Genomic DNA, 25,532 nt, shown 5'->3' with positions numbered 1-25,532 from the left:
CACAGGGAGACAATGACAACCCCGCCCAGAGTCCCCATCATTTTGCCTCCCTCCCCTGGGCAGGTGGCCACAAAGCCCAGATAACCAAGTGACCCTTGTGACCAAGCATGAGTGTAGGGGCCTGTGTCCCCTCTACTTCTGGACCCAGAGAGGCCCCAAGAAGGCCCTGTAGGAGGGGTAACTGGCTAGAGGTGTTGAGAAAGACATGGGCTGGAAAGTGAAAGTGAAGTCGCTCAGTCATGTCCGACTCTGCAACCCCATGGCCTGTAGCCTACCAGGCTTCTTGGTCCATGGGATTTTCCAGGCAAGAATATTGGAGTGGGTTACCATTTCCTTCTCCAGGAGATCTTCCCAACTCAGGGATTGAACCCGGGTCTCCCACATTGTAGGCAGACGCTTTACCGTCTAAGCCACCAGGAAACATGGGCTGGGGGTTTGTCTAAAGCCCCACCTGCAATGAGCTCCCCTGCAAACCTGTAAGGTCCCCTCCACATGTCAGAAATGCAGATTCACAGTGATACAGACATAAAGCCCCCTCAGAGATGGAGACCACCCCACACACATAATCACAGTGACAGGGACACAAAGCCCCTCTCAGATGCTGGAGCAACCTGCCTCCCAGAGACGGAGATCCCCATGAAGAGAGAGAGCTCCCCACAACATGCACAGAACCAATCTGGGATCCCCCTGACAGCCATCCAAACCCTTGAGATGCGGCTGTCCAGCTTCATACTGAGTGGCCAAGTGTGGAAATGAGCATGCACTACTACTCTTAGGCTAGCCTTGGGGAACCACCCAGGATTGGTGGTGAGGGAGGGGCCTGTGGCTGAAGAGAGACCACTCCTGGAAGTCACCTTCCCCACACCCCCTCATGGGCATGGATGCACTAGGGAACCAAGGTGATTATCAACCTATGGGCATCTCACCAGCTGACCTTGCCTGCCTCCCCCTCAGGATGACAGCGGTCCACCCATGACCTGGCCTGGGGAGGCCTGGCCTGGGATAGGGCCTTGCAGAGGTGGGAACAGAGGGGCCAGCGCCACACCGTCACAAGCCGGGCTATGGGCTGCACCTGGCCAAAACTTCCACCAGAGTAGGACCAACCACTTTCCAGAACATGGAGCTGCTCAGTGGCTAGCCTGCATCAGCTCCTCTCTGTCAGTTTCCTGCTGGAGGACAGAGCAGGGTCTCTGGGAGTACCAAGCCAGCACCTAGGCCTGGGCCCACTGGGGGCCCTGTCAGAAGCCCCCTGCAACCTGCCCCTCACCGGCTGCAAACCAGCTGCCACCAGCCCACGCCATGAGCGACCACTTCCTGCTCCGAGCATCCCGCCAGGATTCCTCCCTGCCCTACATGGCTGCAGAGCCGCAAAAGCCCCGCACCCTGTCCCCGTCCACCTCCACGCCAACAGTGCCTTCTTCACACGGTGCCCCTCTGGCCGCCACAAGGCCAGGACACCCAGGCCTGGAACACTGGGCTGTGTCAGCCCCCAGACAAAAGGGGAAGCCGTGGCTACCAGAGGCCCCACCACCCACCCAGGCCCCGAGCAGGAGGGTCCCGCCTGGCATGCAACCAGGCACTGCCCCAGGTCTTCCCACTGCATGGGAGGGTATGCTCTGTGTTCTTGGGGGGAAAGCAGAGGGGACCTGGAGCTGGCTGGTACCCCCTCCAGGGCCTTTTGTGCTGTGCCTACCTCCCAGCCCCATGGTGGAGTCAGCCAGGTGGGGGAAGCCCCTTACCCTAGCAGCACAGCCCTCAGCTGCACCCTGGGGCCCCTGTCAGCTCTACGCCCGGCGAGGGTGGAAAAAGATGTGGTTAAGCAACAACAAATAACCTCTGTCACCAGCCTCTGATAGGGGCGTGCACTGGAGGGAGGGGGGCTCGTCACCACCAAGATCCCCAAAAGCCCCGGACGGTGGCTACCGCCTGCCTTCGAAGAATGATGATTCAGAAGAAGAGGTGAAAGCAAGGACCTCTGGAGCTCAAGGGGGCTGTAGGGCTGCTGGGGAGGCTCAGAGTCAGCTGAGCAGAGTCTCAGACCAGGCTGACGGGGAACCAGGGTGCCAGCCAGGAGCCCCAGAGTCGGCGGGGCCCAATGAGACCACAGTCTCCACCCTTCCCAACTGAGTCTGCCAGTTCTTGTCATTATCCTCAGCCCCTGTTCAGTGATACGCCTTGACACACAGCATCTCACTGACACCAAAGAACAACAGGAAATTGCACCAGCCACAAAGAATAAAAGCCAGTTGGATTAAATAATTAAATGTGAAACATAAAACCGAGACAAAACTGGAATAGAAGAACCTGAGTAATTATCTGATCCCAGGCCTCTCTAAGCAGAAAAAGCAAAGAACAAAATCATGAAGAAAAAAACATCAACCATATGTCACCGCCCAGACTTAAAAACCATAGGCCGAGAAACTCAGAACCAGTTGAAAAGTCAAATAGCAAATGAAATATTTGCAATGTGTTTCAGAGCACCAGAGTCCATGTAAAGAGCTCCTGCAGATTAGCAGGGAGGAGGCAGGTGGTGCAAGAGAGGCACACACAGAGTTAATGGCCTGTAAGTCACAGAAAATGTCTACGGCCAAGAAACATAAGAGACCGTTAAAATCCACAGGGAACAGAAAGCAGGATTAATGGCTGCTAAGGGCTGGGGACCAATGCTAACAGGTACTGGGTTTCTGAGTGAGGTGATGAAACAAGGTGAGGCAATGTTCTGGAATTAGTGATGATGGCTGCATACACAGTGAATATGCTAAAAACAAACTGCACTTTAACATGGTGAATTTTATGTCATGTGAAGTGTATCTCAAAGTTCTTTAAAAAGAGAAATGGTCCATTCCATTCATAATGAGGACAAGATAACCACTTCACCTGGAAGTTGGCAAAAGTTTTTAAAATAATACCCAATGTAAGCACCACTATATGAAGATATTTAAATGAGTACAGCTTTTCTAGAAGGCTCTTTGGAAAGGATGTATCAGGAAGCATTAGAAATAGCTCATGAGCACATGAAAAGATGCTCAACCTCATTAGCCATCAGGGAAATGTAAATCAAAACCATTCAACTATTCAAAACCATTGCAGGATGGCTACAATCAAAAACAGCTATAGTAAATACTAAAGTGTTAGTGAGGATGTGAAGAAATTAGAACCTTCATACATTTCTGGTGGGAATATAAAATGGTGCAGTACTCTGGAAAACAGTTTAGCAGCTCCTCAAAATGTTTAAAAGGAGTTACATTTGATCCAACAATTCTACTCCTAGGTACATACCCAGGGGGAAAAAAAAACACGTCCACACGAAAATTTAACTCACAAATGTCTGCAGCAGCACTTTTCATAATCACCCGAAAGTGAAAACAACCTAGTGTCCATCCACTGAGAAATGGATATATAAAATGTCATCGGGTCATACAATGGAAAATTATTTGGCAATAAAAAGGAACAAAATACTGACACAAGCTCCATCCAACATAGACAAACCTTGAACACATGATGCTAAGTGAAAGAAGACAGTCATCAAAGACCACACCCTCACTGGTTCCCTGTACTTGAACAGACTAAGCCAACCTACAGAGACAGACAGGGGACGGGTGGCTGCCTGGGGCTGGGGGAGGAGAGGAATGAGGACTGCTGATGGCTACAAGGTCTCTCTTTGAGATGAGTGGTGGTGAGATGAGAAAGTGGTCTGTAAACCATGGAGACAGTTGTACAACCCTGTATGTATACAAAAAACCACTGTACCCCTTTAAACAGGTTAATTTTATAATCTGTAAAACTATATCTCAATAAAGCTTTAAGAGAAAACATATGAGAAGTGCTCATGAAGCCTTCCAGCCAGCACTTCCCCTCTAGGAATGTAGCCTAAAGAAGCAATCAGAGATGGGCAGCAAGATTGATGTACAAGACATTTGTCACGAGGATATCTACTTGAGCAAAAAAATTAAAAATGGTTGAAAGAGGAGTCTGGATAATCACAGATAAATATATCATGGCCTATGTAAATGAAATATTGTGCAGTCATTAAGACATTCTTAAAAATTTCTTAAGAAAACATAAAAATGTTCGAGACATGTTAAGTGAAAAAAAAAAATAAAGTAGGATGAGTGTGCCAATCCCACGAGGGCTTGGGGTTTTGTCCAAAAGTTTCTGCCTGTTTCCAGTGTGCTGGGCACACGGAAGGGGCTCCCTCTATAACTACTGAATGAAGAATTAGTGAATGCTGATGGAGCTGCAATTTGGGGGAAAGTTCGAGAAAGAAACACAAGAGAGGACGGAGACATCGACTAGGACTGAAATGCTCATTCTCTCTGGGTGGTTGGATCACGGGTGGTTTTTTAGTGACTGTTCTATCATTTCTGCCCTGAGCTTTACTAATTGAAAAAACAAGACCAGAAACACCAGGAACTCAAACGTGGGGGCCGTCGGTAAGGTAGACAGTTTCCTAGATTACATGGAGATCTGGAAAGAGACAGTCTGTCCTCCCATCCAGACGGTTCCCTGGAGAGAGGTTCTCTCTGCTGTGCTGTGGACTTCAGACTGGGCCGCAGTCAGGAGTCGCGTCCAGCCCAGGAAGGAGCAGGGGTCAGGCACAGGGAGGGAGGACCTGGAGGCCAGGTCTCGCGTGCTGGCCCCCGCCCCTATCCGCCGTCATCCACTGGTTCCAGAGACTGAGCAGTCAGTGGGGTCCATGGCCCGCGGACAAGAGTGGCCTCCACCCCAGCTCGGAGGGGAGAGAGAAAAAGGGGTGTGGGCCCCAAAAGGAAGCTGAGGCGGCCCCTCCTGCCTTGGGGAAGGAAACTACCCCGCCCCCACCCCCAGTGAGGGCCAGCGCTCAGAACGCAGAGATCTCTGCTATGCATTTTGGTTTCCTTTTCCATTCACAAAGAAGTGGGTGGGGGATTTCCAGAAGGCCCAACTGGCTGTCCGCACTGTCCCCTTTGCCCAGTTCGGGCCACTGGGAGTGGCAGCCAGGTGGTGGCCTATCCCAGGGAAGGCCTCTGGGGACCCAGCTTGGGGGGTCTATGACTTCCCACGCAGGAAGCCCCTCCCACTGCCCCTCAGGGAGGAAACACCTCACACCAGGCCCTCCTGGAGCCAGGTTTTGACTCAATCACCCAGCAAGGGCAGGACTGACATCCCATTCTCCAGAATGGGAAACCGAGGCCGAAACAGGCCAGGTTTTCAGCCCAAAGCCACATAACAAGGACACAAGAGCCACGATCTGAACCCAGACCAGTCCATGTGCCCTGCCCCTGGCCACCAAGTCCCCAGCGCAGACTCTATAGTTCTGTGTCTCCACATGCAGTCCCCCAACAAAGGAAAACCAAAGAGCAACTTCCAAGAAGCTGGCAACAGCCACAGGCCCAAGGAGCAAGGGGATGGGGGGATGATAAATGACTGTCATTTGCCGCCCTCCCACTGATGGATTCAGGGGCACTTTCCAGTCTCGGGATTCACAGAATTTGAGCTAAAAGGAAGCACACCGATACCATCTGCCCGTGGTTTCAGCGTGGTTGGGGGTTTCTTCTAAGCGGCAAAGTACTTTTCAAAAAACGATGTTACACAAAACCCCAATAAGAGGCAGACGGGGTGGCTGTGTGTGCGGTTGGGGGCCCCACGGGAGCCCTGCCTACCACCACCCCTTCCTTCCTTCCCCCACCAGCCCTGGAAGGCCCGGATCAAGCCCCTTGGTTGCCCGTTTCACAGCTTAGAGAGGCACGGGGAATCACCTGGGTCACAGCAGCCCCAGCAGGGCGAGGACAGAAAACCCTTTGACGTCTGGTCCTCCTGGGAAGGTGGGATTGGGGATGCACCGGCCTTCTACACGCCTGTCTCCCCGAGGATCATCGGGGCTCTGTCTGGGACCACGAGGGTCTGCTGGGCTGCAGTGGGTGGTCTCTGTGCCTGTTTAGGGGTCAACACAAGCCCCTGACCTTGGCAGGCCCACAGCAGACTGCACTCCTGCTCTTCCACCTGCCAGCCGTGTGGCCTTGGGCAAGTCGTTCTACCTCTGCATGCCTGTTTCCTCTTATGAGAGAGTGTCCTCTCTGTCCCCGCCTTCCAGGGTTTGTGGTGATTGCATGGGATGTGTCGAATGCAGTGCCCACCGTGCTTGAAAATGACTAGTAACAAGTAGCAGCTGCAGCAGCTAAGCCTGGCTGAGACCCCGTGCACGGAGCTGGCTCTCGCCACCATGGGGATGGCGGTTGGTTCACCGTCACCCCGCTGTGGGTGCCACCACTCAGCTCTTTGTACTTGGGGAAAATGAGGCACAGAGAGGGCCAAGTGCCCTTCCCGAAGCCGCACAGTGCAGAAGGGCAGGGACGGGACTCGGGCCCAGGTCTGTCCGAGCCCCCAGCAGGCTGCCCCTCCCGCCCGCACGGCCGCTTCCTGCCCAGCCCTCCTCTTCCTCCTCGCACTCCTGCCTCCGAGAGGAAACCGCTGGCCCCCGGCGGACGTCCCTCTCTCTCTGCTTCCTCTTTCCCACACTCGGGCACAGGCTCTGGGCTTGGCCCCCAGGGTCCAGCAGTGGCTCCTTCTGCATCTTGGGACCTCAGTTTCCCCTCTTAGGAGGGAGGCACAGAGGAGTGAGGGGAGGTTGAGGGGCTAGTTGGGCACTGCTCTCACCCCTAGGCTGCGCTCAGACTCTCAGCCCCTTCATCATCCAGGCTGCTCGCCAGGAGCACCGACTGCTCCCAGCCAGGTCCCCTACCCACCCAGTCAGCACCTGCAGGATCCACAGCTCACGACACATATGAGTGCCAGGACCACCCCCATTTCACAGACAAGGAAACTGAGACCCTGTCACTTACCCAAGGACAGCTCAGAAGAAGCAGAGGAGGAACGGCTCTGAACCACACTGCCCGATGGCCCCCGGCCACCCTAAGGACCAGTTGGTCCAGCCACTGCCAACTGACCCACTTCCTCTTGGGGCTACAAGGGCTGGCAGTGCAGGAGGGAGCTCAGGGCTGTGGGTCGAGTCCCCTAGGATCCCCCACCTCCTTCCTCGACTGTTTCTCTGGGCTGAGCAGCAGAGGCCAAGGGCGAGAGGGACTCAGGGCAGTCCGGGCCTCAATGTGCCCAGCTGTAAATTGGTGGCACTGGACAAGGTGGCCATAGGGAGCCTTTTCAGGTCCTAGAACTCAAAAGAGACACCCCCCCAACCCCCACCCACCTGGGTAGGGCCCCTGGCTAAAACACCACCAGCTCCGCCACCCATGATAACAGTAAATTCTCTGGAGACTCACTGGGCACCAGTTGCAGCCTAAATGCCCAATTCCCCATCCCATCTCTGATGCTCTGAGCGGTGCAACTGTGGACAAGTCACCTCCCCTCTCCTGAACTCAATTTCCCCATCTGTGTATGGGGGTAATCACTGCAGCCCCCTCACAGGACTGCTGTGAGGGGTAAATGAAGCCCAGACAGTTAAGTGCTTAGTATATGACAAGTGCCAAACAGATGCTGCCTAAAAGGGCGTTTTTCAACAGCACCTACTATTAACAGAAGTCCATCAATGCTCCCACAGTACAGATGAGGGAAACTGGCTCAGCCCTCAGACCGGGCAAAGCTGGCCAGACTCGGAGACCCCCTCAGCCAAACCAGGCCTGGACATGTGGGGAAACTGAGCCTGGAAACAGCAAAGGGCTGGCCCTCAGGCCATGGCCTGCCCAGATGCGCTCCAGTGAAAATGGATCCCAGCTCCTAGGAGAGCCCTGCCCCCCAGGCTAGCCAACCCCAACCCCTGTAATTACTCCCTGAACTTGGGGCCCACCCCTCACCCCAGTCAGGCTCTCCCTCCACAGGGGCCAGGCTGGGATGCACTCCAAGTGAGCCTGGCCCAGCACTGCCAAATCCACCAATTTGTATGAGAAACCAGAAGTTGGGCTCTTATAGGTTAACTGCTCCATTTTACGGTTTGTAAATATTGGCACTCAATCCATCTTTCTTGTTTGTAACTGCTGAGCAGGATGGCACATCTTAGGCCTGGCCAGGAGCTGGTGCTCTGCACCCCATGGCTGGAGGGGGGCCGTTCAACAGTGTGGCTGGGGGCTCAGGAGTAGGGACCCGTTGGGGTCGGGGTTCAGATCTCCTTAGCAGCATGATCCTGAGTTTCTTTGCCTCTCCCGGCCTTGGTTTTCCCATCTGTCAAATGGGCCGATAAGCTTGACCTCATGGGAAGGACTTGAGGGTCAAGTGTTTAGGGCAATGCCTGGTGAGTAGTAATGTTTACTTAAGGAAACATACTGCTTCCTCAGCAAGCCCCAGCCTGAGCTCAGAGGTGCCACAGGACAAGACGGTCTTCTAGGAGAAGAGCCATGCCACATTCTCCCAGACACGGGAAGACCACAGGCAGCCCCAGAGGGTTTCTCTAGCCCATTCCTACTGCTGAGCAAGTGTCGCATCCGCCTCTGGCCCTAAATCCTTCACGTGCTCCCACTTCTCTCAGTGTGAAACCTAAAATCCTCACTGCGCTCCCTCAGGCCCTGCCTGACCCGGGCCCATCACCTTTTCAGCCTCACCCCTCCTTCTGCCCTCGACTGCAGCCCCTGGCCACCTGGCTGTTCCGCAAAGGCTCCTGGTTCGTGCCCACCCGAGGGCCTTCCCACTTGCCATTTCCTCAGCATGGGACTCCTTCTCCCAATCTTCCAGGAGCGGCACCTTCGCTCATCCCAGATGTCACTTCCTGCCAAGGGGCCTCTGATAACCACCCCCCAGGGACAATCCCCAGCCTCCCCCGAGGGCCAGCGCATGGAAGGAAGGGTTGTCCCGCCCCTGTCCACCTGCAGTGATGCCACTGAAACTAGACTTTGGACCTTGGGAACGAACTACGCTTGTCTCCTCCCACCCCCTCTGAATGTCCACTGCAGCAGCCTGTGGCCTCCGCTTACACACCACCTGTAATGGCCAGCTACTTCCCACCGCAGCCCTCACAGTGACCCTTGAGCCCTGGCTGCTGCTATCACGCCTACTTTACAGACAAATAAACTGAGGCTGTGAGTGGAGAATCAACCGGCCCAGGGTCAGGGGCACTGGTCAGAGCCAGAGCTCTGACCCAACTCCAGGGAAGGCAGACCCATGAGCTGCCGACCACTTGGCCCCAGACTTCCGGGGGGAGTCGGGGGCGGACGCCCCGAGTGATGTCCCTGGGCGGTACCCTCTCTCAGTTCTCACCCTCCAAGCCTCTTCCGCCTGAGCACCGTCCAAGTGACAGAGCTCAGGTATGAATCCAGAGCTCAAGCCTCTGCTGTCACAGCCTCCTTTGCTTTTCTTGACTCTTTTTTTCAGCTGCACCCCCAGCATGTGAGATCTTAGTTCACCTGCCAGAGATGGAAGCCGTACCCCCTGCACTGGAACCACAGAGTCTTAACCACTGGACCATCAGGGAAGTCACCATCTTTGTTTAACGTTGCTCCCATAGGGGTGGGGGTCGGGAAGGAGAGAGAGCTCAAGAGGGAGCTGATGTATGTATAATTATGGCTGATTTGTGCTGCTGTATGGCAGACAGCAAGACAACACTGTAAAACAACTTTCTTCCAATTAAAAAATAAATTAAGAAGTTGCTCCCATAGACAACTCCAGGGTCAGAGGTCAGAGGTCAAAGCTGCCCACTAGGCAGGCACACTCAAGACTTCCAGTCTAGGTATCTTCAGCCTAGACTGGATGCTCCGAGTCACTCCAGGAAACATTCAGAAGAGCCCCAGGCTGTTCTAATCCCGAAGGGAAGCTGTCAGCAGCAGACAGAACTAGGACCTGCTCAGACACCCTGTGGAGAGGGTGGGAGATGCCCCACCAGGGCTGCTCACTTTGTGGGCGACACCCCAGGTCACAGAGCAACTACCAAGCCTATGAAAGAGGCCCAGGTGGCCTGGGGGGAGGAGCGAGCCCAGGGACCCAGCTGCCACCCCCAGGTCCCACTTCTCCGGGGCCAGACACCACTTCTGAGCCCTAAGGACTCTGACAGGTGCTCTGACTCTGGGTTCCTGAAGAACTCGGAGCCTTGTTCATGCATCCCAGCCAGACACCAAGGGCCCAAAGCAGTAAATAAATCTGCACTGACTTATTACGAAATAATAAGTCCCCAAATCATTTCACTACCACGACGACCACAACAAGAAGAAACACCAGAAACAGCGAGCCTTCCCTGTGCCGGGGGCTCAGCAGAGGCGCCCTCCCAGGTAACACAACAGCCACGCAAAGTGCGAACTCTGAGCAGCCCAGCTCGATAGAGGAGGAAGCTGAGGCCCAGAGAGCTGACACCACCTGCCTAAGGATCTGCCGCTGAGAGAGAAGCTAATTCATTGTTGGAACTTGGGTCCGCCTGACTCCTGGCGCTGGGTTTTCTAACAGTTTAAGAAGCAGCAGTTCTTAAAAGTTTTACAGGGAATTGCACGTTATCATGCAGATAAGACCATGTATCTGGGATGTTATTTGCCTTTCATGGTGTCAGAGCCTTGAGACTTTTTAAAACAAAGAGTAAAGTTTTTATCTGCACTTTCCGAAGGCTTCTTGTTACATCTGGAATAAAATACTAACTCTTCACAGGACCTCCTCCCCCACGAGCCATCTTCCCCTTCTGTGACCCTACCACGTTTCTGTGCTTCTTTCTTAAAAACATGCAAAATGCTTTCCCATCTCAATGCCTTTTCCCTACGCTGTTCCCGAAACCCAGCGATTCTTACCTCAGTAAGATCTTAGTTCAGGGACTTCCCTGGTGGTCCAATGGTTAAGAATCTGCCTGCTAATGCAGGGGATGTGGGTTCGATTCCTGGTCTGTGAACCAAGAAGATCCCACATGCCACAGGGCAACTAACCCCAAGCGCCACAACTGCTGAGACCATGCCCTCTGGAGTCCGAGTGCCTCACCTGGAGAGGCCCACTCACTGTAACAAAGACCCAGTGCAGCCAAAAACACACAAAGATCTCAGTTCAAAAGTCACCTCCTTTCACTAACGAGGATGCAGGGGTTCAGTCTCTGGTTGCGGAACTAAGATTCCCACAAACCTCACAGCACAGTTAAAAAAAAAAAAAAAAGTTACCTCAAGACTCACAGGTAAACTTTGGTGATTAAGACAGTGTGGTGCTGGCATAAGATAAGGATAGACACACAGGCCAATGGAACAGAAAGTCCAGAGCGCACAGATGGACACTAAGTTCAGGATGACAGCAGCACCACATGCAGTCCAATGGGAGAAAGACGGTCACGTCAGCATGCAGTGCCAGAACCCCTACCTCATACCATAATTCAGGACGGATCTTGTGAAGGCCCAAACAATAAAGCTTCTAGAAGAAAAGACAAGAAAGATCTTCATGACCCTTGGTAGGCAAAGATTCCTTTAATGGGACAGAAAAAACACTAACCATAAAAGAAAGCAATCGATAAACTTTAGACTACATTAAAATCAAGAACTGAGGTTCACAGAAGGATTCCATTAAAAGAGTAAAAAGATAAGCACAGTGCAGAAGATGATACGGACCAAGATAGTACCTTCAGGGTATAGAAAAACTATAAATTAATAAGAAACAGACAGACAACTCAATAAAAATGACAAACACTTGAAAAAAGAGCCAGTCCCAATGGCCAATAAACACATGATAAGGTACTTAACTTCATGAGTCATCAGGGAAATACAAATTAAAGCCGCAATTTGAGATACCAGTATACATCCATTGAAGAGAAGAAAAAAAGACTCATACACTGCTGATGGGGATGCAAAACTGTGCTGTCAATTTGGGAAAAAACTTAGAAGTTTCTTACAAAGTTAAACCTGCACTTACCATATGACCTAGCACTTCTAGGAATCTACCAAAGGGAAATGGAAGCATATGTCCATACAAAGACCTCAGAATAAATTTCATTACAGCATGATTTGTAAAAGTCCTAAAGCAGAAACAATCCAAATATCTATCCACCAGTCGGTAAACGGATAAACAAATTGAAGGACATCCATACAACAGATTGGATTTACTCAGCCATAAAAAGAAACAAACTCTGGTGCATCCAAGAGCATGAGCAAATGTCTAGAACGTACTGGGTGAAAGAAGCCAGACATAAAAACCAATGTACTGTGCAATTCCGGGCTTCCTAGGTTGCCCTAGTGGTAAAGAACCCACCTGCCAAGGCAGGTTAGATGTAACAGACATGGGTTCGATCCCTGGGTCAGGAAGATCCCCTGGAGGAGGGCATGGCAACCTACTCCAGTATTCCTGCCTAGAGAATCCCATGGACAGAGCCTGGCAGGCTGCAGTCCATGGGGTCCCAGAGAGTCAGACACAACCGAAGCGACTTAGCATGCACGCACAGACTGTGCAATTCCATTTATATGAAGTTCAAGCCAGAGAAATGCAACCCATAGGGGCATGAGCCAATGTAGGGGGGGGTGCTGATGTGGAAGAGGTGTGAGGGAGTCCCCCAGGGCGCTGGGCCACTGGGTGTACAAACACAGAGATCCTTGTGAAGTTCCAGACGCACTTCACATGGCTCAGCATGTGAGTATGACTCCACAGTGAAGTTTAAAAAGGAAAGGTACTTCACACAAGGGTCTTCCTTGACAACATCCCATCCCACCCCCCAAATTAGGACCTCCTCCCAGAGGTCCCATTTCTTTCTTTCAGAACACAAGATACAATTTATAATTCCAAGTTCATTGGTTATTTTACTCCTTCAATAGCCCAACCAGGACACCAGCTTCCCCAGCAACTAGTGCTGAGCAGATGTTCAACATGTATTTTTTGAATGAATGAGTAATTGTTGGTCTCCTCCACCCAGACGGTGACCCCCCAGGGCTGGGATCTGCTTTGCTCACTCTCTAGACTAAGGGCCTAGGACATAGCAGAACCACAAAGAGAAGGGAATTAAAGGCCACCGGATCCCATCAGCTTGACACATCCGGTCAAAGATGGAGTCCTGCCTGTGTCCAGACGACAGCGACCCATCAGCCTCAACTGCACCACTGGAATTGTGTCCCAAAAGACAAAAATCTAAACTTCAAAGAAAGTAAGACATTCACAAAGCATGGAAGGCCTCCAAGGAATTCCACCACAGTTTTTAACTCCTTAGGAGAAATCCTCCTATTTGTCAGGGTCAACCTGGGTCAGGCTTTTCAAGGACCCTGAACCAGGCTGCCACTGGCCCACATGATGCCCATGTATGGTGTCCCTGGATATTCTACAAAATCCCTGACCAGTGCTGCCGAAAACTGTCAAGGCTGCTGGAAACAAGACAAGGCTGAAGAACCATTCATCACAGCCAAGAGGTGCCTAAGAACACATGATGACTAACGTCGAACTTGGTGTCGTGAGGCAGAAAAGGGACCTTAGGAGAAAACCAGGGGAATCCAAAGGACCCGCAGAGTCCAGTTAACAGTCTGGTTCCAACGTTTATTCCTTAATTATACAACGAATGTGCACGGCATTGTAACAGAAACACGAAGCAAAGCCGAGTGTGACGTCTAAGGGAGCTCTGTACTATCTAAAAATGGGAAATGATTCTCTGAGGGAAAAGTTCACTTTCCCCTGGGCACTCTGCGGCTACCTGCTGGGAAAGTGTCACCACCTGGAGCCACGTGCACGGGGTCTTACCTTGGGCGGGTCGAAGAGCTCGAGCAGGCGGTCTGCGCCGTCGGGGCCCGCGCGCCGCAGCGCCAGCCGCCCCCGCTGCCAGCGCGCCCCGCTGTCCATGGAGGCCTCGTCGGCCAGGCTGTACCGCAGCGTCGCCTCCTTGAGGGCCTCAGGCGGCGGCTCCCGGGCCAAGCTCCAGGGCAGGAGTTTCCTGGCCAGGCCGGGCCTGGCCGGGGCCTCGCTGGCCTCCCCGTTGGTGGCGACGGGGCCCGCGGGCAGCTCGCCGGCCGAGCGGTGGCGGAAGATGTGGCGGAGGCTGTGGCGCAGGTGCTGGAGCGAGCAGGTGGCGGCCGGCCGCGGCGGGGCCAGCTCCTCGGAGCTGCGGGCCTTGGGCAGGCCGGCGGCGGGGGTGACGGGGCCGGCGCCCGGCTCGGCGGGGGCCGCCTCGGCCTTGGCCGGGGACCCGCGGCCCGTCTCACGGTAGTCGCGCGCGGGGGCGGCCCGGGGTGCCGGCGGCCCGGTCGCCCGGCCCTCGCGCACTTCGCGGCAGAAGTAGCGCTGGAAGAGGTCGGTGAACTGCAGCGACACGAGCTCGGCGCGCAGCGGCGTGTGGTGCGGGTGCTCGCGGGCGAAAAGCCAGTACTGCCGGGCCAGCTCCCGGGCTGCGGCCACCGCGTGCAGCTCGCAGAACTCGCTCCAGCCCCGCGGGGACGGGGCGGCCGCCGCCGAGGTGGAGGCCGAGGACGCAGTCGAGGACGAAGAGGAGGACTGCAGGGTAGGCCCGTTCATGGCGGAGACCGAGGTGGAGCGGCCAGGCTGAAAGACACGGTGGGGAGTGCGCGACAGAGGAGGGAGTGGACGGCCGGGCAGACCACCACAACACTACCGCCAGACATGCTGGTCACCAGGCACTACCTCAAAAAGCGAAAATTACCTTAATACCCAGGGCTGGTGAAGATGAGCAAAATAAGCACTCCCCTGCAATGTTGCTGGTATTGTGGGGAGTACAGCCTTTTGGGCCTGCAGCTTGGGAGGATCATTTTCAGACCTAGTAATTCCCCTTGTAAGTATTCAAGAGAAACAGTTTCCCACCTGAGCAAAGAGACATTTACAGGACAATCCCCTTCCAGGTGTTTCCTGCCCCAACATTTATAATAGGGAAAAAGTGCTGTGCTTAGTTGCTCAGTCATGTGAGACTCTTTGCAACCTCATGGATTGCAGCCTGCCTGTCTCCTCTGTCCATGGGATTTCCCAGGCAAGAAGACTGGAATGGGTTGCCATTCCCTTCTCCAGGGGATCTTCCTAACCCAGGGACTGAACCCAGGTCTCCCACATCACAGGCTGAATCTTTACCATTTGAGCCAGGGAAAAGGTAAATTCAACCTAAGGGCTTCCTAGGTGGCTCAGCAGTAAAGAATCCTTCCAATGCAGCAGTCGGGAAGATCTCCTGGAGAAGAAATGGCAACCCACTCCAATATTCTTGTCTGGGAAATCCCATGGACAGAGCAGCCTGGTGTGCTACAGTCTATGGGGTCACAAAGAGTCTCATAGGACTGAGCGACTAAACAACAAATACAACCTAAACGCCTATCAGTCAGAGACTGGTGAAACAAACTGTGATACATCTGCAGGCCAGAATGTGCTACAGCATATTCCAAAAGGAGGCAGATCTATGCTAGCATCTTGGGAAGTCTCCAGGGCACTGCATTAAGGGAAAAAGCAAACCACTGAGCAATATAAACCATGCATGGTCCCATTTACGTGAACATACAAAGCAAAACTACCAATTCTTATGTGTACATAAATGTATTTAAGTGATGGGCAAGAGTGGCTGGAGCAAACCCATGCAGCAATAGCAGTGACCTGTGGGGAAGAGTCAGAAGTTGGGGTGCAAGAGGGGAAGTAACCAAGGAAGACTTATTACTTGTCTCTAGAAAATCTGGTTAAGAACATGGCGCCTGGAGCCTAGATTCAAATCCCACTTCTTACTAGTTGTTATCCTGAGTTTGTGATGTCTTTCTGCCTTGCTTGCCCCATCTGTAAAATGGGGACCATGTTGCACCTACCTCATAGAAGTGTTATGAGGATTCACTGAATTAAATGGAAAGGCTTTGGAACCTAAGGAAAGCCTAATAAGTCTTGTAATCAATGTTACAGTAAGAGTGTATTATTGGTGTCAATAAAAATAAACATTAAAAAAAAATAAAAAGGAATAAATTAACAAGGCTCATAAGGGGTACAAAGGTACTTCCTGCTCTGATGGGGGAATGTTGGGACAGGCGACCCTTGCCTGTTCATCGCAACTGGGGCTCCTACACAGTCAAAGTGCAGAAGCCCCCTACCCTCTGCTGTCCACGGTGCTGAACCCTGGCCCTCTCTCGTTACCATCAGTACTGTCCTTCCTTCCAACTAAGCCAGGTTGGGCCTGGGCCCCTGCTGAGGACCACATACTCATGGATGCCTACTCACCCCACCCTGATACTACTGAGGACCTACTGTGTGCCGGGCACAGTGCTAGGGCCTGGGGATACAGGAGCGAACCAGACAGACAGAAATTCCTGCTCTCCTAGAGCTACATTATACACAAACACACAAAAGTAATGGCTGTGTGCCTCTCATCAGACCTCTCTGAACCGTAGTTTCTTCATCTGTCAAATGGGGAGCAGCACAGTATCCACCTTCTAAGACCTTGAAAGGAGTCCTTGTAAGGGGACTCAATCTGAACCTAGAAACTGGGGTTCTTTCTGCCCCACCCCATTCCACATCTCCAGGTCCTGGTGGTGTCCTGCAGCCGATCACAAAAGCATAACCCAGAAGGCATGAAGTGGGTGCCACTGCTTCAGCTTGGAGGGTGCTGTGCACACACTTGACGACTTTGCACATTACAGGGCCCTTGGCAGGTATACACAGTAGGCACTTTGTACACAGTGGGCAGAAGGGAAGGGAGAGGGGCCATGTGTGTCCTTGGCCACCACACTCCAATAAAACCACCCTGTCGCTGAAGGAGAGGGTTTTACCTAAAAGTATGGGTGACCTGTCCTTGGCTAACCCCTTGGCCACCCCACACCTTGACACAGCACTGTGCTCACAGGTTGGGGAACCACTGTCCCATCCACAAGACCCTGTGTGGTCGGCCCTCACAATGGCTGCTGCCGGGCCACTGCATCAGGTGTCCCTGTGCCCTGCCTGCTCCCAGTCTCACTCAGAAACCTTCCTTGAGCTCATTGGTGACTGAGTCCTGAACATGTGTGTCTTTCAACACACGTGCTCTCATTCAATCACTGTGATTATTTAATGAGTGAGTCTCTCCGCCACCAGACTGTGAACTCCACAATGCCAGGAGCCACTTCCAGCTCCCACCCCAGGTCCTAGCTTGCAGTAGGAGCCCAATAAACACCTGGTGAATGAATGAAGGTAGGAATACAAGAGGCTGGCTAGATTTGCAAACTCTGGCTCCTCCAGCAGGTGTGTGGTAGCCAGCAGTCACCAATGAGCCCTTCTTGCTTGACCAACCCACTGCCTGGGCACCCAGGCCTGTCCCTTTGTCTGGAACACCTGACCCTGTCTGCCCCTGTACATCAGAGACCTGAAGCCCAGCTGCAGGACCAATCCTTGGAAGAGCCTTCTCGGAACAGCTGTCCCCACTGCAAGCTCCCTCACCAGTCAGGCAGGGGCCAGCAGCCCTCCTCACTGGGCACCCTACTCCAGTTCCCCACAGGAAGAGTGGTGTGTACTCAATACTTGCTGAACATCAGGCATTTTTCTAACTGCTTTTGCAAAACAGTAACTTTCCCAGGCTTAACAACAGCACTAGCAGGTAGGGTCAATAATTGCTCCCATTTTACAGGTGGTTAAACTGAAGCACAGAGCTCCCGTGGCTAGCGATCAGTGGAAACCCCAAACAGAAGTCCCCCACAAAACACCTGATCAGTGCCCAAATGCACACCACAAGGAGGACTGACTGCCCAGTGAATGATTATCCAGAGGAGAAGACAGAAAGGCCTCACTCAGGTCTTCCTGGTGGTTCAGACAGTAAAGCGTCTGCCTACAATGTGGGAGACCCAGGCTCAATCCCTGGGTCAGGAAGATCCCCTGGAAAAGGAAATGGCAACCCACTCCAGTACTCTTGCCTGGAGAATCCCATGGATGGAGGAGCCTGGTGGGCTGCAGTCCATGGGGTCACAAAGAGTCGGACTCAACTGAGTGACTTCCCTCACTGGGGTCCTGCTGGAGTCAGGAGGCCCCAGCAACTCTGAACAAGTGATTGGAAAATAGCCACAGAGTGAAAATTTTAAAACAATAATAAATGACGCTATTTCATGCTATGTGCCCTGCTCTGTGCTAAATATTTTGCATTTTTTCAATTGTTTATTCCCTGTCGGCAGGGGCAGTCCCAGCATTATGCCCATTTGATGGAAGAGAAAGCCAAGGTGGGGGAGGAATGGTCTGTCCAGGGTCACAAGGCCGGCGAGGGGCACAGCTGGGATTAAAAGCCTGTTCAGCAGCTGGGAGCACCAGCTCTAGTGAGCAATACTGCTCACCGTCCACCTCCCTCAGCTTCTGCCCCCAGCAGCCAAGGGCTACAGCACTCCGGCCCACTCCATGGGGCATCTCAGAGCAACAACTCCAGAAATGCTTAAAGCTGCATGAAGTGATGAATTCCCAGGGTTGAGGTGGGCTGCTGTTTGACAGTCATACTCTTGCAATCACTCCCCTGACCTTCATGGATATAAAAAGGCTGAGGGGCTCCGAAAAACCCGCCACCACAAATGAGCTCTCCACGGTGGAGCTACCAACCAAATCTGGGTTCACATCCTCATTCTGCCACTTCCTCGCTGTGTGCTGCAGAAGAGAGGGCTCCCCTCCCCATCTGTAAAATGGGTTCACGTATTTCTCTGGACATTCACTAGGAGCATTCTAAGAACAGATATCTGTGGGGTCCTGGGCATAGGGCTCAAGAAACAAGTGGCTGCTGCTATTATTATTGTTCAAAAAGAGGGGTGCCAGCTCCAGAGAATGTCAGACCCGCCTGCTGTAAGAAGCCACAAGCAGAGTCTCACAGGCTTCACTGGCTTTGCCAGGAAGGGGGCAGGGCAGGGGGGCTCACAGGAGCCTGAACACAAGGCCTTCTCAGGGGAGTAGCATCACTCAGGCAGCTCCGGGCAGGATCTCTGGGCAGGAAGCCACCAGCCAGAGCTCTCAGCTGTGGCCTGTGCTGGGGAGGGGGCCACGCCTGGGAGGTTTCCTGGCCAGGGCAGGCAGCCAGGCCGCAGGAAGGTGGTCCCGTCTTTGGGCCCCGGCCCAGGAGGTAGCATTTATTGAGTGTTTACTATGTGCCAGACACAGAGGAAGAGCAACTGATCAGATCACGCCAACCCCGGGAACAGGGCCTAGAAGCTCTTGGCAGGAAAAGAAACTACTAATCACCTGTGGGTTCCCAGGAGCCCCCCAGGCTTCAGCTAGCGGGTATGAGGAGAGGAGTCTTTGGGGCATTTTTTCCCCCTCCAATCCCCTCCCCACCCATGAGAGCATCTGGGAGTCTGGGCAACCAAAGGGATAAACAGCCATCACAGAGGGCCTGCAAGTCCAGGGGGTCCCTCCCACCGCCTCATCCAGGGCTTTGAGGACAGAGAGTTCTGCTGGATAAGGAAGTGGGGGTCCAAGATCTCCCAAAATCCCCCAGCAGGGTAAGGGACAAGGATGAGGCAACAAGAACAGGGAGATCGGATTGCATCCTGGCGCCCCATCCCCCAATTCCCCACCGCACACCCACACAGGTGGGGGCAGCTACCTCTGTGCCCATCCTGGGGCTCATGTCGTGGGGGAGGGGAAGTGTGTCTGCCTTTCAGGCCCCCAAGTTTAAAACAAGTGTGTCCACAGCATCCCTGCTAAGGGTAACCTGATGAGGGCTCTGAAGGCTTAGCCAGTACTTGGCGGGTATCCCTTGTTCAGGCATATAGCAATACATCCTACACCAAGCCAGGGAGAATTCAGGCTCTGAACAGCTGGGAATCCTGGCTTCGAGTGAGGGGGCTCCCTCAGGACCCCAGAGACTGAGGCTCAAAAGCCTCTCCTCTGTCCAATCACCCTGGGTAATAATGGAATCCAGGGAAGCTAATATTTCCTGCTTCATTATCAAGCCCAGGTGCAGAGAAGGTCCTTACCCACCTGTGGGAATTTCACCTGCCAAGGCTCAGGGAGAATATTTTAAATTGTGTCAAGTGAACTTAACATGAGCCAGTTCAGAGCCTGCATCCGCACCCAGGTCTACAGCTCACAGATGTTTGGGCAGGAAGTCTTACACCTTCTGAGGAAGACGCCTCTTCCAAGGAGCCCTCCGGGTTCATTCCAGGCTGCTGGAAACATTTCTGCCTTTCCTGCCTGCAGCACCTACTTTTTCCGGGAGCCCAGATCCCCCCTGTCCAAGGAGGCCCAGAGAGTTGAGGGGATTCCAACATACGGCCTGGCAGGAGGCCCACTGCTCTTTCACACCACTCATGCTGGGTCAGACTGTGGAGGAACCTATGGGAGGTTCAGAGCAGAGGTTCCGGGGCCCTAGGGAGACTGAGATGTGGGGTCTCTCCTAGACCACTGGGCGGGCCAGGGAGCCCTGAGGCACTCTCTCTGGGGTCACCGAGTGCCCGAGGACATTTATCACAACAGCGCAGTCTGCCAGAACAGGAAATGTCCTCTGGCTTCCTCTGCCCCCACCCCCGCCCGACACCCCGGCCAACAGACCGGCTAGGCTTCGGGAGGTGGGGACAGCCAGGCCCATCCCCCCCCAAGAATGGGCAGAACCAAGCCACCCCCATCCCAGGACAGGACTTCTTCCTTTAAGTGCCCTGGGTGAGGAGAGATGGCAGGGCAGGCTGTCAGCTCCATGTGTCCCAAGGCCCCCCTGGTGGTGTTGTCTCTTCAGGATATCAGGACGGGAGCCCTCAAGCCCTGCGGCTCCTGTGCGCCTCTCTCCACACTCATCACCCTCTCTGGGACTCTCCTCCAGTGACATGACAGGAGTGCCAGCTCTCAAAGGACCGATTTTGTGCCAAAGGCCCTCTTTTGTGTCCACCTCCCCTAATTGCATTTCCAGGCCCCCAGGCCCTCAAGGCCAAGGCCTCCCCCTCAGGCGCCCTGTGAGTCTGCTCCCGATGAGCCGGGCACAGACTTCCTCCCTCCCAGGCCTCCCTGGGGACATGTAGGGCAGTGGCAGGCTCTCCCCCCCACACCCCAGCTAGCTGGGGTGGGGGCCCACATCCGGGCAGGCCCCCAGGGGCTCCGTTGCCTGGTTCATGAGGAAGCCTGCAGCTCGGCCCCCTTAGCCGACCCCTGACAGGGTGGCGTGGGAGGAAAAATCTTCCAGCCATCTGCTCAGCTGCTGGGTTTCCGGACGGGGCGGAGCCGGGGGACGCCGGGAGGACTTGCTCTCCTGGGGAAGTGCCCCTTGCCCCTGCAGTCAGGAAGGATGCTGGACTGAGTGGCCCAGGGGTGACCATTGGGACCCCAGAGTCCCCACCGAAGAATGCTGGTCATCCAGGTTTCTGGGCCCAAGTCAGTGGGTGTCCAGCGGCAGTCTGGACCTGCCCAGTCCCCAAGGGACCTCAGGCCCCGGAAGCCAGGGAGCTGGGGCACAGGGCTCCTGGGTCCAATTAGGCCTGACTCAGCGAGTGACCCTAGCTGAGTCACTTCCCCTGGGCAGCCTGCTGGCCTCAGTTTCCTCAGGGAGGGCGGGCAGCTGGGAACAGGGTCTGGCTGGGAACAAGCAACTTGTATTACACCTCTGGACTCTCCGAGGCAAGCTTCTTTCATCTGCCAGATGGAAGCAGCTTCCTGTTCTGCCCCGCCAAAGATGCTGAACACCCCAGGGCCCCCAGGGACCATTTTCCCAGGAAACCTGACAATTAAGTGCCAGCCTCCCTCTCAGGCATTAACAGCAGTAGCTCTTATTAAGCACTGACTGCATGCCAGGCACTGTGCCTGCCTCTTCTCAAAACACCCTATTAGTGCTCTCATTCACAGATGAGGAAATCCACAGTTCAGAGAGTTGAGGGACAGGCCCAAGGTCACACAGCCATAGCAATTATACTCAACACAGTGTGAGTCCCTACTCTGTGCCAGGCTCATACCCTTCACATATGAACTCACATATAGGATCATATATCCGAGAGAAGCTGGAACCCTCATTGGGCAGTTGAGGTCCAGATAGGTCAGGAAACTTGTCCAAGGCTTCACAGCTAGAAGCTGGCAAAGCTCAGATTTGGTTCCAAAACCCATGCTGCTCCTGGGAGAAGCAAGAACTGAACAGAGAAGTCCTCTCATTTGAATAACAACAACAATAGTGTCTGTTATTAATTGAGTGCCGAGGCCAGCACTGAGTGCTTTATGAGCTCTGTCTCTCCCACTCAGGGTGGGCAGTGCGGGGGACGGGCTCCAAGTGCCTCCAACACTGCCCGCTCTGCCCTCGAGGAAGCTCCATCTAGGAGGTGGCACAGCCGGACCCAGACACCCGACGGCGCCTACAGGCTGAACTGCCGCAGGGCTCCCCAGCACCTGCCGGGCCCAGGCTGCTGCTATATTGGAGAAGTTCTACAGGAACAAATTTGTGTTAGAAAGTTCTGTTTAATGGAGAAGGATCAAGCCCAGGATTCAGAAGAATGGGGGAGGGGAAGGAGAAGGAAAACAAGCAAGGCACACACAACAAACAACAATCTCTTCCTTATTACTATTCTTCCGCCCAACCAAGCCATTCTAAACACTTCATGAATTCACTTATTTATGGTTCCAATGACCCTAAAGAAGTAGGTACTAATATCACACCCACTGACAGATGAGGAAACTGAGGTGGGGGGTTGTTAAGCAAGGCCATAGAGCCGGGAATCACCAACATCTCACCCTGTCCAGGAACTCCAGAATTCTTCTCCCAGAACTCAGGAAACAGAGCTGCTCGCGCAGGTGGTGCTCAAGGGATGCTGATGAACAAACATTGCACAGCCAGTAACAATAACACTAATGATGGTGAAGAGGAAAATCACCACCACCTGTAATTGAACCTTTCCATGCCAGGCTCATTATATGCCTACCACAAACCTATTATTACCTCAGTTCACACAGGGGGAAACCGAGGCTCACAAGTATCACTTGCCCATGCCCTTGGCTGGGAAAAAGCAGTGGGGATACGGAACCTAAGCTTCCATGACCTTCCTCTGTCACTGCTGAGCCCCTGAAGGAACTCAGATGCCAGAAGCTGATGCTTTAGTCCAGCCTCTTCCCAGCTGAATCCTCCATGGCCCACAGAGACTCACACGAGTTCTAGGAATGTTCACCCTTTGGCTCCAAAGGATTTTCCCTCCCAGAGGGGGGTTGTGGGAAAAAGTTCAGAAAAAGTGTATTAAAAACCCATCCAACTTCCCCAACGGGCCCTGGCCTCTCATCTGCTGACTCCAGCCTGAAAAGGGACCTCAGTCGGCACTCCCCCAACTACGGCTGGGTCTCTGGGCCCCAGGGGGCCTCCAGGGCTGTTTCCGCTCTGGCAGCCAGGTCAGTGATGGGAAATTCAGACACAACTCGCACCCACGACTCTGGAGATGCATGTGCCCACCGCCCTGGCAGGGGCCCTAGGGGTTGTACTGTAAATGGGAATGGACTGGCTGCCCCAGCTGAGTAGGGCAGCTGCCGGGTGTCGGAGGAAGCTCATCTCCCAGGGCAGATCTCCGCCCCGCCTGCTCCCAAAGCTGGTCCTTAGCCCTCCAGACTTCGTTTTGCCAGGCCCTCTGTTCAGAAACCCCCCTCCTGGAGCCCAATTTCACTTCCTCCCAATCAGTCCAGCCTGGCCATTCCCCTCCCTGGAGGCCTCCAGCTGCAGGCAGTGAACTCCTTACCTACATCATTGTGGCCCGGGAATGGGGAAGAGAAACAGGAGAATGAGGAAACTCAAGAAAAAAAAGTGGAATGGCAGGCAGGCCCCCCTCCCCAGTTCCTCAAATGCAGTCCCCACTGCCCCCAAAACCCCCAGGACCAGAATGAGGGAAGGGAGGGGATTTCTGCATTAATTCAGGCATTAAGGGCCTCTGAAATACCTTCCAGCCCTGCTGACCTATTAGGTCAATGACTTGTGTCCCTGTTTATTTTGTGTGGAAGGATTCCCCTGGAGCCCCATGTCCAGGGTGGGAAGGTACCAGTCCAAAGAGAACTGAGCTCTGAAAGCCCTAAACCTTTTGGACCCCCAGATTCTGGAGCATGGGAGTGCCTGGGCCACCCCAGCTCCCTGAGGCAGAGAATGGGGAGAGGGGTTTCTGGAATGCTGGGGATGGGGAGCGGTGAGTGCCATCCTCTTAGCCACATGGCCTGGCCTGGGAGAGTAGGGAGAGGCCTGTGCCCCACTCCAAAAGGACGCTTCTATTCTCACGGGCTGTTTGACTACTTTCACTTTCAAGGTACCAAAGCAGTGACCCCCCCCCAACCCCTCCTCTCTAGGAACAAGTTGACTGGCTAGGCTACAATAAGAGGCAGCTGGGAGTATTAGCCAAACCCTCTCCCAGCGCCTCCCCCACTGCCTCAGCTACCCCCACTACATCCCCAACACGTGTGTGGGTGTCGGCTGGGGGGGTGTCGCAGGAGCTGGGGAACGGTCACCCCTGAACACCCCCACCTGAGTGAGCAGCAGGACAATATTTTAGGCAGTTGCGGGAGTGCTCAGACCCTGGGCAGAACGGGACACAAGGGCCTCCCCGTCCCCCACTGAAGCCCTCCCAGCCTCGGAGGAGGGGAGCGCTGGGAAAGGCGTGCTTACCTGAGAGAGAGGGGGTCCGGGCCCGGCCGGCCCATGGCGTCGCGCGCCCCCGGCCCCCCGAAATCCCGAGGGGGCGGGCGGGCCCCCGCCCCGGGAGCGTTCTCTCCCGCGCGCCGGCTCCTGGCTCGCGGCTCGCTCGAGCGGGGCTCAGGCAGGAAACCCGGGCTCGGAAAATGGCCAGCGCCTCATCATTTCCGCCGCCAGCGCTTGACAGTTGCGGGAGGATGCGCCTCCGGGCCGCCACCGGGGAAACTTTGCTGTCGGCGACGTCGCCACCGCGGGCCGCGACAGTCCGGGCGGGCGGCCGGGCGGAGGCGGTGGCCCGAGCCCATGCCGCCCCGCGCCGTTATGTAAAGAGGAACCGGCTGTGCTAGCAGAGCCCGGCGGGGGAGGGCGGCTACGAGGGGGGCGGGGCCGGGCCACGCGAAGCCCCGCCCCCGGCCCGCCCGCGAGCCGGACTTGGCCGGAGGCGGGGGGGCGGGAAAAACAGGGCTCGAGGGGCGGGGCTGGTCCGTGCCCCGCCCTCCAGCCCGGTTTCTCCGCAACTGACCTAGTCCTGGGGTCTCAATCGCAAGCCCGGAGAGGCGGGCCCTTGTGAAACCACGCCCACAGCTCGCCCACCCGATGGCGTTTCACACAGCCTAAAGAAGGGAACGAACGGCGGGAGGGGCGGGGCAACCCTGGCCCCACCCAGGGAGCGCCCGCGACCACCTCGGGAGCCTCCGCTCTGTGGGGGCGGGGTGGGATGACGGAAAGGCGGGGTCTGAAGGCGGGGCCAGGCCAAGGCTCCTGGCCTGGAGGGGGCGAGACCCTGCCGACTCCCTCCTGCCGGGCCTTATCTGCGCGCGCCGGGCCGGTCAGTGCAATAGCGACCGCAGTTTTCATCACCCGGGGAAGGATCCCAACCCCGCCCAGCCCCGACTATCCGCAACTCTACTGAGCCGACCCCCCATAGCGCCACCCTCAGCTCTGCCCCTGTCGTAACCCATGGCCCTGTAGACGGGCCTCTATGGGCCCATCCATTTCCCAACTCCAGAAGGGCATCCTTCTCCAGGAAGCCCTCCTGAATTGCTGGCTCCCATGGCCTCTGGGCCTCCCTCTCTGCTCTCCCCAGGGCTACTTTCATTTTATCTGAGCCATAGGTGGGGTGAGGTTCACAGTGGGGTCCGCACTAGCCTGA

At 54.8% G+C, this 25,532-nt stretch overlaps 1 protein-coding gene across 7 annotated transcripts in view; it reads right to left on the bottom strand.

Annotated features, from left to right (window-relative positions):
- Positions 1-24,485, bottom strand: part of SH2B3 (SH2B adaptor protein 3) — a 41,492-nt gene extending 17,007 nt beyond the window's left edge. For all 7 annotated transcript variants that reach the window (XM_088828197.1, XM_055405098.2, XM_055405099.2 and 4 more), the window contains exons 1-2: positions 24,353-24,485; positions 13,588-14,382 (exon numbers count right to left, since the gene is read on the bottom strand). In XM_088828197.1, the coding sequence (XP_088684323.1) occupies positions 13,588-14,355 (768 nt within the window). In that variant the 5' untranslated portion in view covers positions 14,356-14,382; positions 24,353-24,485. The remainder of the gene's footprint in view (positions 1-13,587; positions 14,383-24,352) is intronic.
- Between the last annotated feature and the right edge of the window lie 1,047 nt (positions 24,486-25,532).

This window comes from Moschus berezovskii, chromosome 19 (genome assembly GCF_049115385.1).
Source record: "Moschus berezovskii isolate FMDL1 chromosome 19, NW_MosBer_1.0, whole genome shotgun sequence".
Taxonomy (NCBI): domain Eukaryota; kingdom Metazoa; phylum Chordata; class Mammalia; order Artiodactyla; family Moschidae; genus Moschus; species Moschus berezovskii.
This window is presented reverse-complemented; position numbering and strand designations above follow the sequence as displayed.